A 14,400-nucleotide genomic window follows, 5' to 3' on the forward strand; every position below is an offset into this window, starting at 1 on the left:
AAGAGAGAGCCCAGGTTGGGGAAGAAGAGAGAGACCCAGAGAGGCCCAAGTGGAGGTTAAGATCACATTTCAAGTCAAACATTTTTTAAAACTAGTATTATTATTAATTGACAGTCATGATGGTATATACTTATAAGTGATGCAGACAGGACTGAGAAAAATTGATAGTAAGACATTCTCACACTGTAGCATTTTACTCTATTAATTTTGTGTGAGTTAGGTTTCTGCTTTTTATCAACCACAGTTGGCAACTATTTTATAGTCATCAGGTGCTAAGATGCTGTTTTCTTTTAGACAGGGTTTTACACTGTCACCCAAGTTGGAGTGCAGTGATAAGATCATAGCTCATTGCAGCCTCAAACTCCTGGGTTCAAGCGATCCTCCTGCTTTAGCCTCTTGAGTAGCTCGGACTACAGGCACAGGCCACCGTGCCTGGCTAATTTTTAATTTTTTAAAGAGATAGGGTCTGGCTATGTTGCCCTGGCTGGCCATGAACTCCTGGGCTCAAGCGGTCCTCCAGCCTTCACCTCCCAAGGTGTTGGGATTGCAGGCATGAGCACTGCGTCTGGTGCACAGATGCTAAGTGTTGTTTGCTCTTCTCCAGGGGTCAGCAAATTTTTTCAGCAAATGGCCCAAGAGTAAATATTTTGAGCTTTGTGGTCCGTACAATCTCTGTCCCAACAACTCAACTCAGGCATTGTAGCTTGAAAGCAGCTGTAGACAATAGGTAATGCATGAGTGTGGCTGTGTGCCAATAAAACTTTATTTACAAAAACAAGCAGTAGGCTGAATTTGACTAGCAGACCATAGTTTGTCAATACCGTACTATGTCTTGTAAGGAAGAAAAAGGAACCAGACAAAACTCTAGCCTCAGGAGTTTTCCTGACTGTTCAGATCTTAGCTGAATGATCTCCCTTGGTATCTACAGGCAACTTCCTGCTGTGGCTTAGGGACTGGAAACATAATATCCCAGAGGGATTCCCTGTGTAGTCTGTGGTTCACTCTTTGGGATGTTTTTTTTTTTTTTCTTCACAGCAAGGAGAAGCAGCATTGTGGTTTCAGGAGATGGGTCCATTTGGAGCAGGATCCTAAGTGGGGCTTGGCATTGGGAATTTGGATTAGCTCTAGAGGACGCAGGATCTGGAAACCCAGGGCAGATGTCCCATCCCTTGGATATGGTGGGGAGTTGAGGAGGGCAAGGAAGATCCCAGAAAAGCCAGTGGCAGCAAAACACAAAGGCCAGGGACCTACGTACTGGTAAAACTGAGACCTCCAAGAAACCTGCAGCTCGACCTGGTTGAATTCAGGTACTGGGGGTGTGGCTGGGGTGGGGGTGAGAAAAATATCAGGGATCCTTGGTCCCTTAGGAAGTAGATGGGGGAGCGGCTGGGCGCTGTGGCTCATACCTGTAATCCCAGCACTTTGGGAGGCCGAGGTGGGTGGATCACCTGAGGTCAGGAGTTCGAGACCAGCCTGGCGGACAGTGAAACCCCTGTCTCTACTAAAAATACAAAAATACTAAAAATAAGTAAACATGCGGTATTACACTTTGCTTCTGAATTATTTCACTTAAGAGAATGGCCTCCAGTTCTATGTGTGTTGCTGTAAAAGACACTTTATTATGGCTGATTAGTATTCCATGATATACATAATGAAACATAGATAAAATACTATAATCAACAATGTAGCAAGAAAATGTGATATTGATATAAATGTGATACAGATTTATCTATAATATGATAAACTTATCTATATCACATTTTCTTTTGGTGGACACTTAGGTCGATTCCATATCTAGGCGACTGCAAATATTGCTGTGATGAAGCATACCAGTGCAGATATCCTTTTGATACAATGATTTGTTTTCCTTGGGGTGGATATTCAGTAGGGAGGTTTCTGGATGGGATGGTAGTTCTATTTTTAGTTCTTTGAGAAATCTCCATACTGTTGTCCTTTCCACTGGGCAGATCGAAAGGGAGCCCGTGGGAGAGGGAGCCTAAGAGTGGGTCTAGAAGGAAGAACAGAATTCTCAGTATGCCTGGAAGAAGGGCACCGCCCTTTCTTGGTTATGAGAACAGTGTAGGTTAGGGGGTATAGTACCTATAGCACACAGTGCTTTGAGGGACCCACAGAAAAGTCCCCTTCCTTTCCTTTCCTTTCCCTTCCCTTCTCTCCCTTCCCTCCCCTCCCCTCCCCTTCCCTTCCCTTTGTCCCCTTCCCTTTGTCCCCTTCCCTTCCCTTCCCTCTGTCCCCTTCTCTTCCCTTCCCTTTGTCCCCTTCCCTTTGTCCCCTTCCCTTCCCTTTCCTTCCCTTTCCTTCCCTTTCCTTCCCTTCCTTTCCCTTCCCTTCCCTTCCGTTCCCTTCCCTCCTTTCTTTCTTTCTTTCTTTTTTTCCTTTTTTTTTTTTTTTTTTTTTTGACAAAGTCTGGCTTTGTCACCCAGGCTAGAGTGCAGTGGTGCAATCTTGGCTCACTGCAACCTCTGCCTCCTGGGTTCAAGCGATTCTCCTGCCTCAGCCTCTGGAGTAGCTGGGATTACAGGCATGTGACACATCCAGCTAATTTTTGTATTTTTCATAGAGATGGGGTTTCGCCATGTTGGCCAGGCTGGTCTCGAACTCCCGACCTCAAGTGATCTGCCCGCCTTGGCCTCCCAAAGTGCTGGGATTACAGACATCAGCCACTGCGCCCTGGCCGTTTTCATTTTTTTGTTGTTCCCTTTTATTTTGAGTTGATACAAAATACTTGTACATATTGATGGGATACAGAGTGACATTTTGATACATGTATACAATGTGTAATGATCAAATCAGGGTAATTAGCACATCCAACATCTCAAACATTGATCATTTCTTAATGTGTAAATGCTCAGAACCTTCTCTCCTGGCTTTTTGGAAAATATAGAATAAATGATCATTAACCATAGTCCCTCTACGGTGCTGCAGAACACCAGAACTCATTCTTTCTATCTAGCTGTAGTTTTGTGTATGTTAACCAACCTCTCCCCATCCCCTCCTCCCGCCTACCCTTCCCAGCCTCTAAAACAATTCTACTATTTCCCTGATGTTTTCATCTCTTTCAAAATTAGAAGACAGAAACAAGCATTTAGGTGAAAGAAAATGTTACAATGTAGAATATTAACATATTCATTTTAATTTTCAATTTTTTAAGGGTGGGTGCGGTGTCTCATGCCTACAATCCCAGCACTTTTGGGGGCTGAGGTGGGAGGATCATTTGAACCCAGGAGTTGGAGGCTGCAGTGAGCTGCACTCCTGCCTGGGTGACAGAGCGACATTCTGTCTCACGTCTTGAACTCCTGGGCTCAGGTGATCCTCCCCACTCAGCCACCCAAGTAGCTGGGATTACAGGCATGAGCCACAGCAGCTGACTCCATTTTTAAAATTGAGGGGAAATTCACATAACACAAAAGCAACCATTTGAAAACGTACAATTCAATAGCATCTAGTATTTTCACTATGTTGTGCAATAATTGTCACCTCTATCTCGTTCTGAAATAACATATTTTTCTTTATATGAATGTAGTTGTAAAACAGAATGTTAATGTAGACTTTTTTTAATGAAGGAAGGGGTGCACAAAGAGAAAAGTTCCTCAGGCCTATGAAAATCACAATTTCTAAGCCGCCCTGTACATGTGAGGTGTTTAGTTTGCAGATGGATGGGCAGGTTTTAATTTTTATATGCATTTTATTTAATGTTGATGAAAAACATAATTCACATTTCAAGTAGAGGTCTAAAGTTTCCATTTTAGATACATTTTTAATTTTAATTTTTAAAATATTTATTTGCTTATTTTTATTTTGAGACAGAGTCTCACTCTGTCATCCAGGCTGGAGTCCTGTGGTGTGATTTCGGTTCACTGGAACCTCCACCTCCTGGGTTCAAGTGATTCTCTTGCCTCAGCCTCTCGAGTAGCTGGGACTACAGGCACCTGCCACCACATCCCGGTAATTTTTGTAGTTTTAGTAGAGGCAGGATTTCACCATGTTGGCCAGGCTGGTCTCGAACTCCTGAGTGCAAGTGATCTGCCTGCCTTGGCCTCCCAAAGTGCTGGGACTATAGGTGTAAGCCACCGCGCCTGGTTCGGTACGTTTTTTTAGATAAGTGAATAAGGACACATGAATATGGCCAAATATAAAGAGGAGACACACAAGTCTGCAGTTTGGGAAACATCATTACAGTGCCTGCCACCCCAGAGGGGCTCATGAACACCACGCTGTGGCCAAGAATCATCATCATTTCATTCCCAAGGGACTCCCCACTCTCCTGACTCCCCACTCTCCCTGTTGCTCACCTGGGCATTCAGGCAGAATAGCTGCATTTACTGGGCACCTGCTGTTTGCGAGGCAGCTGCTGATTTTGTCCTTGTGAAAAGCCTCCAGGCTGGACACAAAACCGTCTTAATTTGGGGGACTAGCCTCCGGGTGCTTTGTCTAGGGCTCCCTATGCAGCTGGCACTTCACAAAGGCTTGTTAATTTCCCTTGAGCCGCTGGGGCAGCCCCCAGAGGCTTGTGACGATCTCAGTGAAATAAGAGTGGGCTGGAGTCAGGGTGTGTCAAAAAGGTCCATTATTTTTGTGGTTTCCTCCTCTTCCCAGCCATTCCCAGGAATGATTCTGGAGACTTGACCTTTTCCTGCCAAGACCCGACCTTAGAACGAGGCACATCGCAACAGACTGACCTTCCCCCTCCCCTGCCCTTTTTTTAGTTTTATTTTTATTTACTTGTTGTTCTTAGAGACAGGGCTGTGCTCTGTCACTCAGGCTGGAGTGCAGTGGTGCAATCACAGCTCACTGCAGCCTCAAACTTCTGGGCTCAAGCGATCCTCCTGCCTTGGCCTTAGAAAGTGTTGGGATTACAGGTGTGGGCCACTGCGCCTGGCCTTTGTGCTTTTTTGGAGGGATGGAGGTCTCACTGTCTTGCTCAGGCTGGGAAGAGCATAGCTCACTGTAACCTTGAACTCTTGGGCTCAAGCGATCCTCCTGCCTCAGCCTCCCCAATAGCTAGGACTGCCACCCTCGGCTGTTTTTAAATTTTTAGAAACAGGTCCTCACTATGTTGCCCAGGCCAGTCTTGAACTCCTGGGCGCAAGTGATTCTCCTGCCTCCGCCTCCCAAAATGCTGGGATTACAGGCGTGAGCCAAAACACCCAGCCACCCCCGCCTTCTGAGAGTCCTCAGGAAGCGCTCATTACCCTTCGCAGCCTTCGCCATCTGCCCACGCCTGCCTTCTGTCCTGGCCCTCACCAGCCCCAGGCTTCTCTCTTTCCCGCAGATAGACCATGAGCAGCCATGGCAACAGCCTGTTCCTGCGGGAGAGCGGCCAGCGGCTGGGCCGGGTGGGCTGGCTGCAGCGGCTGCAGGAAAGCCTGCAGCAGAGAGCACTGCGCACGCGCCTGCGCCTGCAGACCATGACCCGTGAGCACGTGCTGCGCTTCCTGCGCCGAAACGCCTTCATTCTGCTGACGGTCAGCGCCGTGGTCATTGGTGAGCTCTGCCTCCTGGAGGGCGGGGACTTCAGGGAAATTCCTGGCCCCTACACATCTCTTTGCTGCACCCCCTCATTCTCACCTGCACACACGTCCCCGTCCCACCAGCCACCCTCAACCCCACATAAAGACACACCACACAGATGAATACACATGTGTGCAAACACAACTGTGTGCACACAATGTTACATGCATATCCATGTGTACATACACACTCACATATATACATACACAATGTACAAACACACTTTACTATGCGCACACACATGCGTGCATTGAACTTGTAGGTGCAAACACAGAAACTTACATGCACACTTGTGCATGCATGTTGGAACTTATAAACACATTCACATCTCTACATGCATTCTCTTGAGTACACGTGCACACACTTATGAGCTTAAAAACACGTACACTCCCATGTTTGAAAATAGTAACATACACACAAATCACACCTATAGATGTCCAGGAAAACACGTGTGCATATTCATGTGTATATGCCCCTGTATACAGACACCTATACCTGTTCACAAGTGAACGTCTACAGTCACATATCCTGGATATATACACACACATTTACACATTTACATTTACACAGACACAGACACACATTTACACATCAATATGGTAACCCATACATACATACATTTCTACAATGTCTGCACGCATCAGTGCACACACAAATACACACACTCATAGGATATTTCTCTCCCTCACTCCCACCCTTGCCCTACCCTTCTTGGGATGGATGGGCCCTGCCTGGGGCTGAGCGACCCAGACTTCAGTTCATGGACCCCTTCTTTTGGCCCTAGGGGTCAGCCTGGCCTTTGCCCTGCGCCCATATCAGCTCACCTACCGCCAGATCAAGTACTTCTCTTTTCCTGGAGAGCTTCTCATGAGAATGCTGCAGATGCTGGTGTTACCGCTCATTGTCTCCAGCCTGGTCACAGGTGAGAGAGCCCAGGCCAGTGTTGGCCTCCAAGACCCATCCAGAGCCTCAGCTTGAACCCAGAGCCAAGGCCATCCCAAGCATGGGACCGCTTCCTTGACGCGGCACCTCAAACATGGAGCCTGTGTCTGGTCCAGGGTCCTTGGCCAAACAAAGCCCAGGTCCAGATTGGTCTCAGGTTCCAGACCCCATATGACCCCACACCACTTATCTCAGTAGGCTTCCTGTCCTTTTCCTTGGAGGTAAAATGCCAGCCTGCAAGGGGCTTAGTATCACAAAGAAGTGAGAGAAAGTCTTGGAGGGGCAGCCAGGGAGGGTGGCTGGGATATGGTGTGGATGTGCAGGGAGTAGAGTGTCGATTAAAGTGTGGAAGGTGAGTGAGATGGAGGTGACAGCTTAGTGGGTAGAGGGTGGGATGGGAGTGTGGTTGGCTTATGCAGGGGTCCACAAACTTTTGCTCTAGAGGGCTGGATAGTAGACATTTTCAGCTTCAAGGGCCATATGGTCTCTTTTGCAACTAGGGTTGACCCTTGAACAATTTGGGTGTTAGGGGCACCAACCCCCACACAGTCAAAAATCCACATACAACTTTTTTTTTTTTTTTTTTTTTTTTTTTAACGGAATCTTGCTCTGTTACCAGGCTGGAGTGCAGTGGCACAATCTCGGCTCACTGCAATCTCCGCCTCCCAGGTTCAAGCAATTCCCCCGCCTCAGCCTCCTGAGTAGCTGGGACTACAGGCGTGCAGCAACATGCCTGGCTAATTTTTTGTATTTTAGTAGAAATGGGGTTTCATCATATTGGCCAGGATGGTATCGATCTCCTGACCTCATGATCTGCGCACCTCGGCCTCCCAAAGTGCTGGGATTGTAGGCGTGAGCCACTGTGCCTGGCTCACATGTAACTTTTGACTCCCGAAAAACTTAACTACTAATAGCCTACTGTTGACTGGAAGCCTTATAGATAGCATAAACAGTTGATTAACTCATATTTTGTATGCTGTATGTATTGTATACTATATTCTTTTTTTTTTTTTTTTTTTTTTGAGATGGAATGTCACTCTGTCTCCCAGGCTGGAGTGCAGTGGTGCAATCTCCGCTCACTGCAAGCACCGCCTCCCGGGTTCACACCATTCTCCTGCCTCAGCCTCCTGAGTAGCTAGGACTACAGGTGCCCACCACCACACTCAGCTAATTTTTTGTATTTTCAATAGAGACGGGGTTTCACCGTGTTAGCCAAGATGGTCTCAATCTCCTGACCTCATGATCCACCCACCTCGGCCTCCCAAAGTGATGGGATTATAGGCGTGAGCCACCGCGCCCGGCCATTATATACTATATTCTTAAAGTACAGTAAGCTAGAGAATAGAATGTTAATAAGAAAATCAGGGCAGGTGAGGTGGCTTATGCCTGTAATCACAGTGCTTTGGGAGGCTGAGGCAGGAGGATTGCTTGAGCCCAGGAGTTTGAGATCAGCCTGGGCAACACAGTGAGACTCCATCTCTACAAAAAATAAAATAATCAGCAGGATGTGGCGATACATGCCCATAGGCCTAGCTACTCGAGAAGCTGAGGCAGGAGGATCACTTGAACCCAGGAGGCTGCAGTGAGCTATGATGGCACCACCGCACTCTAGCCTGAGCAACAGGGTGAGACCCTGTCTATTAAAAATTTATAAGGAAGAGAAATTTTATGGACTATTAATTGAGTGGAGGTGGATCATCATAAATATCTTCATCTCCTTTGTCTTCATGCTGAGTAGGCTGAGGAGGAGGAAGAGGAGGGCTTGTCTTGCTGTCTCAGGGATGGCAGAGGCGGAAGAAAATCCATGCATAAGTGTACTGGAACAGTTGAAACCCATGCTGTTCAAGGGTCAATTGTACTCGATTCTGCCATTGTAGCACAGAAGCAGCCATAGACAATATGAAAATAAATGGGCATGGTTGTGTTCCAATAAAACTTTATTTACAAAAGCAGACAGAGGGCCAGATTTGGCATGAGTAGCAGTTTGCCAATCCCTGGATTTGGGGATGGGGAAGAAGAAAAAGGCAGGAAGAAATGGTTTCTTAGGTTGGGTTTCCTGGAAGCAGAGCCTGACTGAGATGGGGATATCTGCACAGGTGATTTATTGCAGGATGGGACAGGGCTGGGAAACCAGTGAAGCAAAGATGTGGGTTTCAAAAGAAGGCTGGCCTCTCAGCCTGATCGCATGGGGAGCTCTGGAGTGTGAGCAGAACCACAGAATTGAATCCCTCCCCAGCTCTGCTGCCACCTGAATCAAAGGAGTTGGCCATTGTGAATCCCTGCACAGTCATTCATTGGCTATAAGTCTCCCCTGGGGTTTTTGTGGGCAAGGCAGCTCCCATTTTGCGGAGGGCAATTCTCAGGAGAAGGGGGCAGCCTGAGCTATTTGTAGCCAGTGCTCTGGGGGCTGAAGGGTCAGCATATTGGCTTGGGAAAGGGTGTAGGAGTGGAGCACCAAGAAGATATGCTACAAAGGGTGTGCAGTGAGGTGGGTTGGAGGAAGGTGTGATTTTGGGATGAATAGTGGGATGACAAGTGGAATGAAATTTAGGTTATGGGCCAGGCGCGGTGGCTCACGCCTGTAATCCCAGCACTTTGGAAGGCTGAGGCAAGTGGATCGCCTGAGGTCGGGAGTTCGAGACCAGCCTGGCCAACATGGTGAAACCCCGTCTCTACTAAAAATACAAAAATTCGCTGGGAGCGGTGGCAGCACCTGTAATCCCAGCTACTCGGAAGGCTGAGGCAGGAGAATTGCTTGAACCAGGGAGACGGACGTTGTAGTGAGCCGAGATCACACCATTGCACTCCAGCCTGGGCGGAGAGTCCGTCTCAAAAAAAAAAAAAAAAAGTTAGGCTATGGTGCAAAACAAGAGAAAACAAGACTCAATAGAGGATGGGGTGAAAGTGTGAAAAAGGTGGCTTGGACTAGAGGGAGGGCAGTAGGATAGTGGAATGCTACTTGGGATAAGGGTTGGGGTGGAGTGTGAGGGTGTGTATTTGGAAAATAGAATAGAAGTAGAAAGATGGTGGTGAGGGTGAATGGGTAATGGGTGGGTTTTGGGGTGGGCTGTAGGAAAAGGGATGCTTGGTGGGATGGCTGTTGAGTTGGTGATATGGGGAGGGTGGAATGGATGGCTAGGAGAGCTGGCTTTGGGTATGCATGGAGCTGCAGGGGACCACATCATCTGTCCTGCAGGTATGGCATCCCTGGACAACAAGGCCACGGGGCGGATGGGGATGCGGGCAGCTGTGTACTACATGGTGACCACCATCATCGCAGTCTTCATCGGCATCCTCATGGTCACCATCATCCATCCCGGGAAGGGCTCCAAGGAGGGGCTGCACCGGGAGGGCCGGATCGAGACCATCCCCACAGCTGATGCCTTCATGGACCTGATCAGGTGTGCCAACCTAAAAAAACACAATATACACATTTGGAAAAGGAGACTTTATTTATTGTAAAAGGTTATAGCCTGCAAAGCCGTCATCCCACAGGCTGGGAAGCATGCGTCTGGTTAAGATCAGAGACAGGCACTTCTAAGGAGGAGGGGTTGGACTAGAAGCTTTATGCTGAATGGGTTAGCTAAATATCCATATTCAACAGGTTACAGGAGGAGCTATGAATATTCATGTAGGTGGCCCCGATGCATGCATATTGAACAAAGTTGCATGTAACATATGACCCCATGTCCACTTTGGGGTGGATACTTGACGTTTACTTAACATTTAAATGTATCACATTTAGGCTTTTTACATCAAAAGGTCTTTTCAGGACACGAAGGTACCCAAATGCACAGCCTCTGTCAATGAGCCAGAACCAGCCCATGGTCAGTGGTGTTATCAGGAGAAAGTTACTGAAATCAGTCTCTTGTCCAATCAAAGCTGTAGTTATGGCTAGTGGAACAGGGGCCCCATTAGTCCTTGTCTGTGAGCTGATGAGTTGTAATTATTTTAATATTGCTTATCTTAAGACTAGTGTTTGTTTAACTCCTAGAGAAAAACAAGAACCTTTTGGCAGCTAGAACACAATTTATTCTTTGAGCGTAGGGTCCATGACTGAACCCCTGCCTGGCATGGCCTTAGATCCTCCTTATAATTTGGTATCTTATTGCCGCAAAGAGCCTGTTCTATCAGTCTTATGATTTCTGTTTTCATTAATTTAACACATTAATTTAACATTACTGTGGGTTAGTTGTCCTGTCTAGATTATAAAAGGGAGAGGTTGTAAGGAGGCGTGTCTGACCGCCTGTCCCATCATGGCCAGGAACTCAGTTTTAAAGTCGTTCTGGGGTACACTTGGCCACAAGAGAGTCTGTTCAGCTGTTGTTGGTGGTGGTGGCTTAGATGTCACTTTTAATTTACAAGTGACTGTACTCATTCTGATATGATTTCTGACTCTACTTGCAACAACCCATACTGAAGGAGAGACAAAGGGGACAGGCTGCCGCAGCTTGGACATAGCAGCACCCATAGTATCCATTTTGGTACCCAATTTCTGCCCTGGAGCCTTGTATATATTCTCCAACAGCAGCTGCTGCTAGAATACGATCTTAGAATATGACCCTCAAGGTGGGGTCAGAACAGCTGGTATTTGCCTAAGCATCATTGGAGGGTGAATGATTCTCTTAGAGCAGCATGATTTTTTAATTTATATTATATTTTATTTTTTACTTTAAGTTCTGGGATACATGTGCAGATCGTGCAGGTTTCTTACATAAGTATACATGCGCCATGGTGGTTTGCTGCACCTAGCAATCCGTCATCTAGGTTTTAAGCCCCGCATGCATTAGGTATTTGTCCTAATGCTCTCCCTCCCTTTGCCCCTACAGCCCCCAAAAGGCCCCGCTGTGTGATGTTCCCCTCCCTGTGTCCGTGTATTCTCATTGTTCAACTCCCACTTACGAGTGAGAACATACAGTGTTTAGTTTTCTATGTTAGTTTGCTGAGAATGATGGCTTCCAGCTTCATCCACGTCCCTGCAAAGGACATGAACTCATTCTTTTTTATGGCTGCATACTATTCTATGGCGTATATGTGCCATATTTTCTTTATCCAGTCTATCACTGATGGGCACTTGGGTCAGTTCCAAGTCTTTGCTGTTGTAAATAGAAGCAGCATGATTTTTTAAAAAATTAACTGAATTTTCGATTTTTTATTTTTATTATTTTTGCTATTAATAGCTGCCTTTACTCTTTTAATTGTTTTTATTTTTATTTTTGCACTCCATCACCCAGGCTGGAGTGCAGTGGCATGAGCTTGGCTCACTGTAACCTCCGCCTCCAGGGTTCTGTTGTGCCTCAGCCTCCAGAGTAGCTGGAATTACAGGTGCGCGCCACCACACTGGACTAATTTTTGTATTTTTAGTGGAGACAGGGTTTCACCATGTTGGCCAGGCTGGTCTTGAACTGCTGATCTCAAGTAATCTACCTGCCTCAGCCTCTTAAAGTGCTGAGATTACAGATGTGAGCCACTGTGCCTGGCCTATGAAAAATTTTTTAATTTTTAATTTCAGTAGCTTTTGGGGAACAAGTGTTTCTTTGTTACATGGATGAATTATATAGTGGAGAATTCTGAGATTTTAGTGCATCTGTCCTGCTAGTAGTGTATATTGTACCTAATGTGTAGTTTTTAATTTCTAACTACTCTCCCCGCCTCCTGCTTCTGAGTTTCTAAAGTCCATTATATCACTCTGTATGTTTTTGCATACTCATAGCTTAGTTCCCACTTATAAGTGAGAAACACTGTATTTGGTTTTCATTCCTGAATTACTTCACTTAGAATAATGGCCTCCAGCTCCAACCATGCCAAAGACATTATTTCTTTTTTTTTGAGACAGAGTCTCACTCTGTCGCCCAGGCTGGAGTGCAGTGGCATGATCTCAGCTCACGGCAACCTCTGCCTTTCGGGTTCAAGCGATTCTGCTGTCTCAGCCACTTGAGTAGCTGGGATTAGAGGTGCCCGCTGCCATGCCCAGCTAATTTTTGTATTTTTAGTAGAGACAGCGTTTCATCATGTTGGCCAGGCTGGTCTCAAACTCCTGGCTTCAAGTGATCCACTCATCTCAGCCTTCCAAAGTGCTGGGATTACAGGTGTAAGCCACTGCACCCAGCCTATTTCATTCTTTTTCATGGCTGAGTAGTATTCCATGGTGTACATATATCATGTGTTCTTTATGCACTCATCAGTTGATAGGCACTTAAGTTGGTTCCATTTCTTTGCAACTGTGAATTGTACGTGATAAACATATGTGTGCAGGTGTCTTTTTGATATAGTGACTTCTTTTCCTTTGAGTAGCTACCCAGTAGTGGGATTGCTAGGTGGAATCGTAGATCTACTTTTAGTTCTTTAAGAAATCTCTCGGCCAGGCGCGGTGGCTCACGCCTGTAGTCCCAGCACTTTGGGAGACTGAGGCGGGCAGATCACAAGGTCAGGAGATTGAGACCATCCTGCCTAACCCCGTCTCTACTAAAAATACAAAAATTTAGCCAGGCGTGGTGGCAGGCACCTCTAATCCCAGCTACTTGGGAGGCTGAGGCAGGAGAATTGCTTGAACTCGGGAGGTGGAGGTTGCAGTGAGCCGAGATCGCACCACTGCACTCCAGCCTGGGTGACAGAGCAAGACTCCGTCTCAAAAAAAAAAAAGAAATCTCCATACTGTTTTCCATAGAGGTTGTACTAATTTACATTCCCACCAGCAGTGTATAAGTGTCCCCTTTTCTCCACATCAATGCCAACATCTATAGGTTTTTGACTCTTTAATGACTGTTCTAGCTGGGTTAAGGTGGTTATCTCATTGTGGTTTTAATTAAAGCAGCAAGATTTTTGCCGCACAGAATCAAGGCTAGCCGTAGTTCTACCTTAATCACGGGCCTAGGCAAAACCTAAAGTTAAAAGGGTTTAGGAGTTTTCTGTGGTCTTTTGAAGCATCACTGACACATGTGTGTTTGAATTAAAGTCCTTGAGGTGATGTAGGGCTCTGGCCACGTGCTCAGACAGACCTGGATTTGAGGGCCATCTGCACCTCTTAGCAGCTCTGTGGCTCTGGGTAGCTTACATCAATTCTCTGGGCTTTGGTTTCTTTCTATGTGAAAGGGGGCATTAAATAGCACTCATGTCTAGGGTTATTGTAGTGTTTAAATCAGATGATAGTAAGATACTTGCTCAGTGCCCAGCCTAGAGGAAGCATTCATATATTGGCTGCATTATTGTTGTTCTTGGTGTTAGTATTACTGTTATCACCCTAGATGCCCTTCCATGGTCTAACCACTTTCCTTCTTCTCATGTTTTTCTGCAGAAATATGTTTCCACCAAACCTTGTGGAGGCCTGCTTCAAACAGGTCAGGGGGAAATACACAGTTTGATCAAGGAGATTCGGAGGGTGGTGGGAGCTTGAGGCTGAAGCAATGGTCCAAGGGCAAGTGGTGGGAGGAAGGACCTGACAGAGCAATGGGCAGGGGTTCTTGAGGAGTCTAGGAGAAAGGATGTATTTTCCATGGTGATCTGGGAGGGTTAGGGAGAAGCACTTAGGTCCGAGAATGGTGGCTCAGGCTTGTAATCCCAGCACTTAGGGAGGCCAAGGCGGGAGGATCACTTGAGGCCAAAAGTTCAAGACCAGCCTGGGCAACAGAGTGAGACTCTCTGTCTTTCCAAAAAAAATAGATTAAAAAAATTAGCTGGACACGCCTGTCTCAGCTACTTGGGAGGCTGAGGTGGGAGGGTTGCTTGAACCCAGGAGATCAAGGCTCCAGTGGTCACACCACTGCACTCCAACGTGGGTGACAGAGCAAGACCCTGTCTCAAAAAAAGGAAAAAAAAAAAAAGAGGACTTAGGCCAAGGACTTCCTGAGCACAGGGCTAGAGGAGGCATCAAGGCTGGTGAAGAGATTCCAGAAATTTTGACCATAGATGGTTGAGGGGAGAGGCCCTCAA

At 46.6% G+C, this 14,400-nt stretch overlaps 1 protein-coding gene across 5 annotated transcripts in view; it reads left to right on the forward strand.

The window, feature by feature from the left end:
- Nucleotides 1–14,400, forward strand: part of SLC1A6 (solute carrier family 1 member 6) — a 29,767-nt gene that overhangs the window by 1,713 nt on the left and 13,654 nt on the right. For 3 of the 5 annotated variants that reach the window (XM_030820587.1, XM_030820585.1, XM_030820588.1), the window contains exons 2-6: nucleotides 1,036–1,307; nucleotides 5,291–5,502; nucleotides 6,314–6,451; nucleotides 9,668–9,872; nucleotides 13,766–13,808. In XM_030820587.1, the coding sequence (XP_030676447.1) occupies nucleotides 5,298–5,502; nucleotides 6,314–6,451; nucleotides 9,668–9,872; nucleotides 13,766–13,808 (591 nt within the window). In that variant the 5' untranslated portion in view covers nucleotides 1,036–1,307; nucleotides 5,291–5,297. The remainder of the gene's footprint in view (nucleotides 1–1,035; nucleotides 1,308–5,290; nucleotides 5,503–6,313; nucleotides 6,452–9,667; nucleotides 9,873–13,765; nucleotides 13,809–14,400) is intronic. The other 2 variants (XM_030820586.1, XM_030820584.1) reach the window with 1 other exon arrangement.

This window comes from Nomascus leucogenys, chromosome 10 (genome assembly GCF_006542625.1).
Source record: "Nomascus leucogenys isolate Asia chromosome 10, Asia_NLE_v1, whole genome shotgun sequence".
In the NCBI taxonomy this organism is placed as follows: Eukaryota; Metazoa; Chordata; class Mammalia; order Primates; family Hylobatidae; genus Nomascus; species Nomascus leucogenys.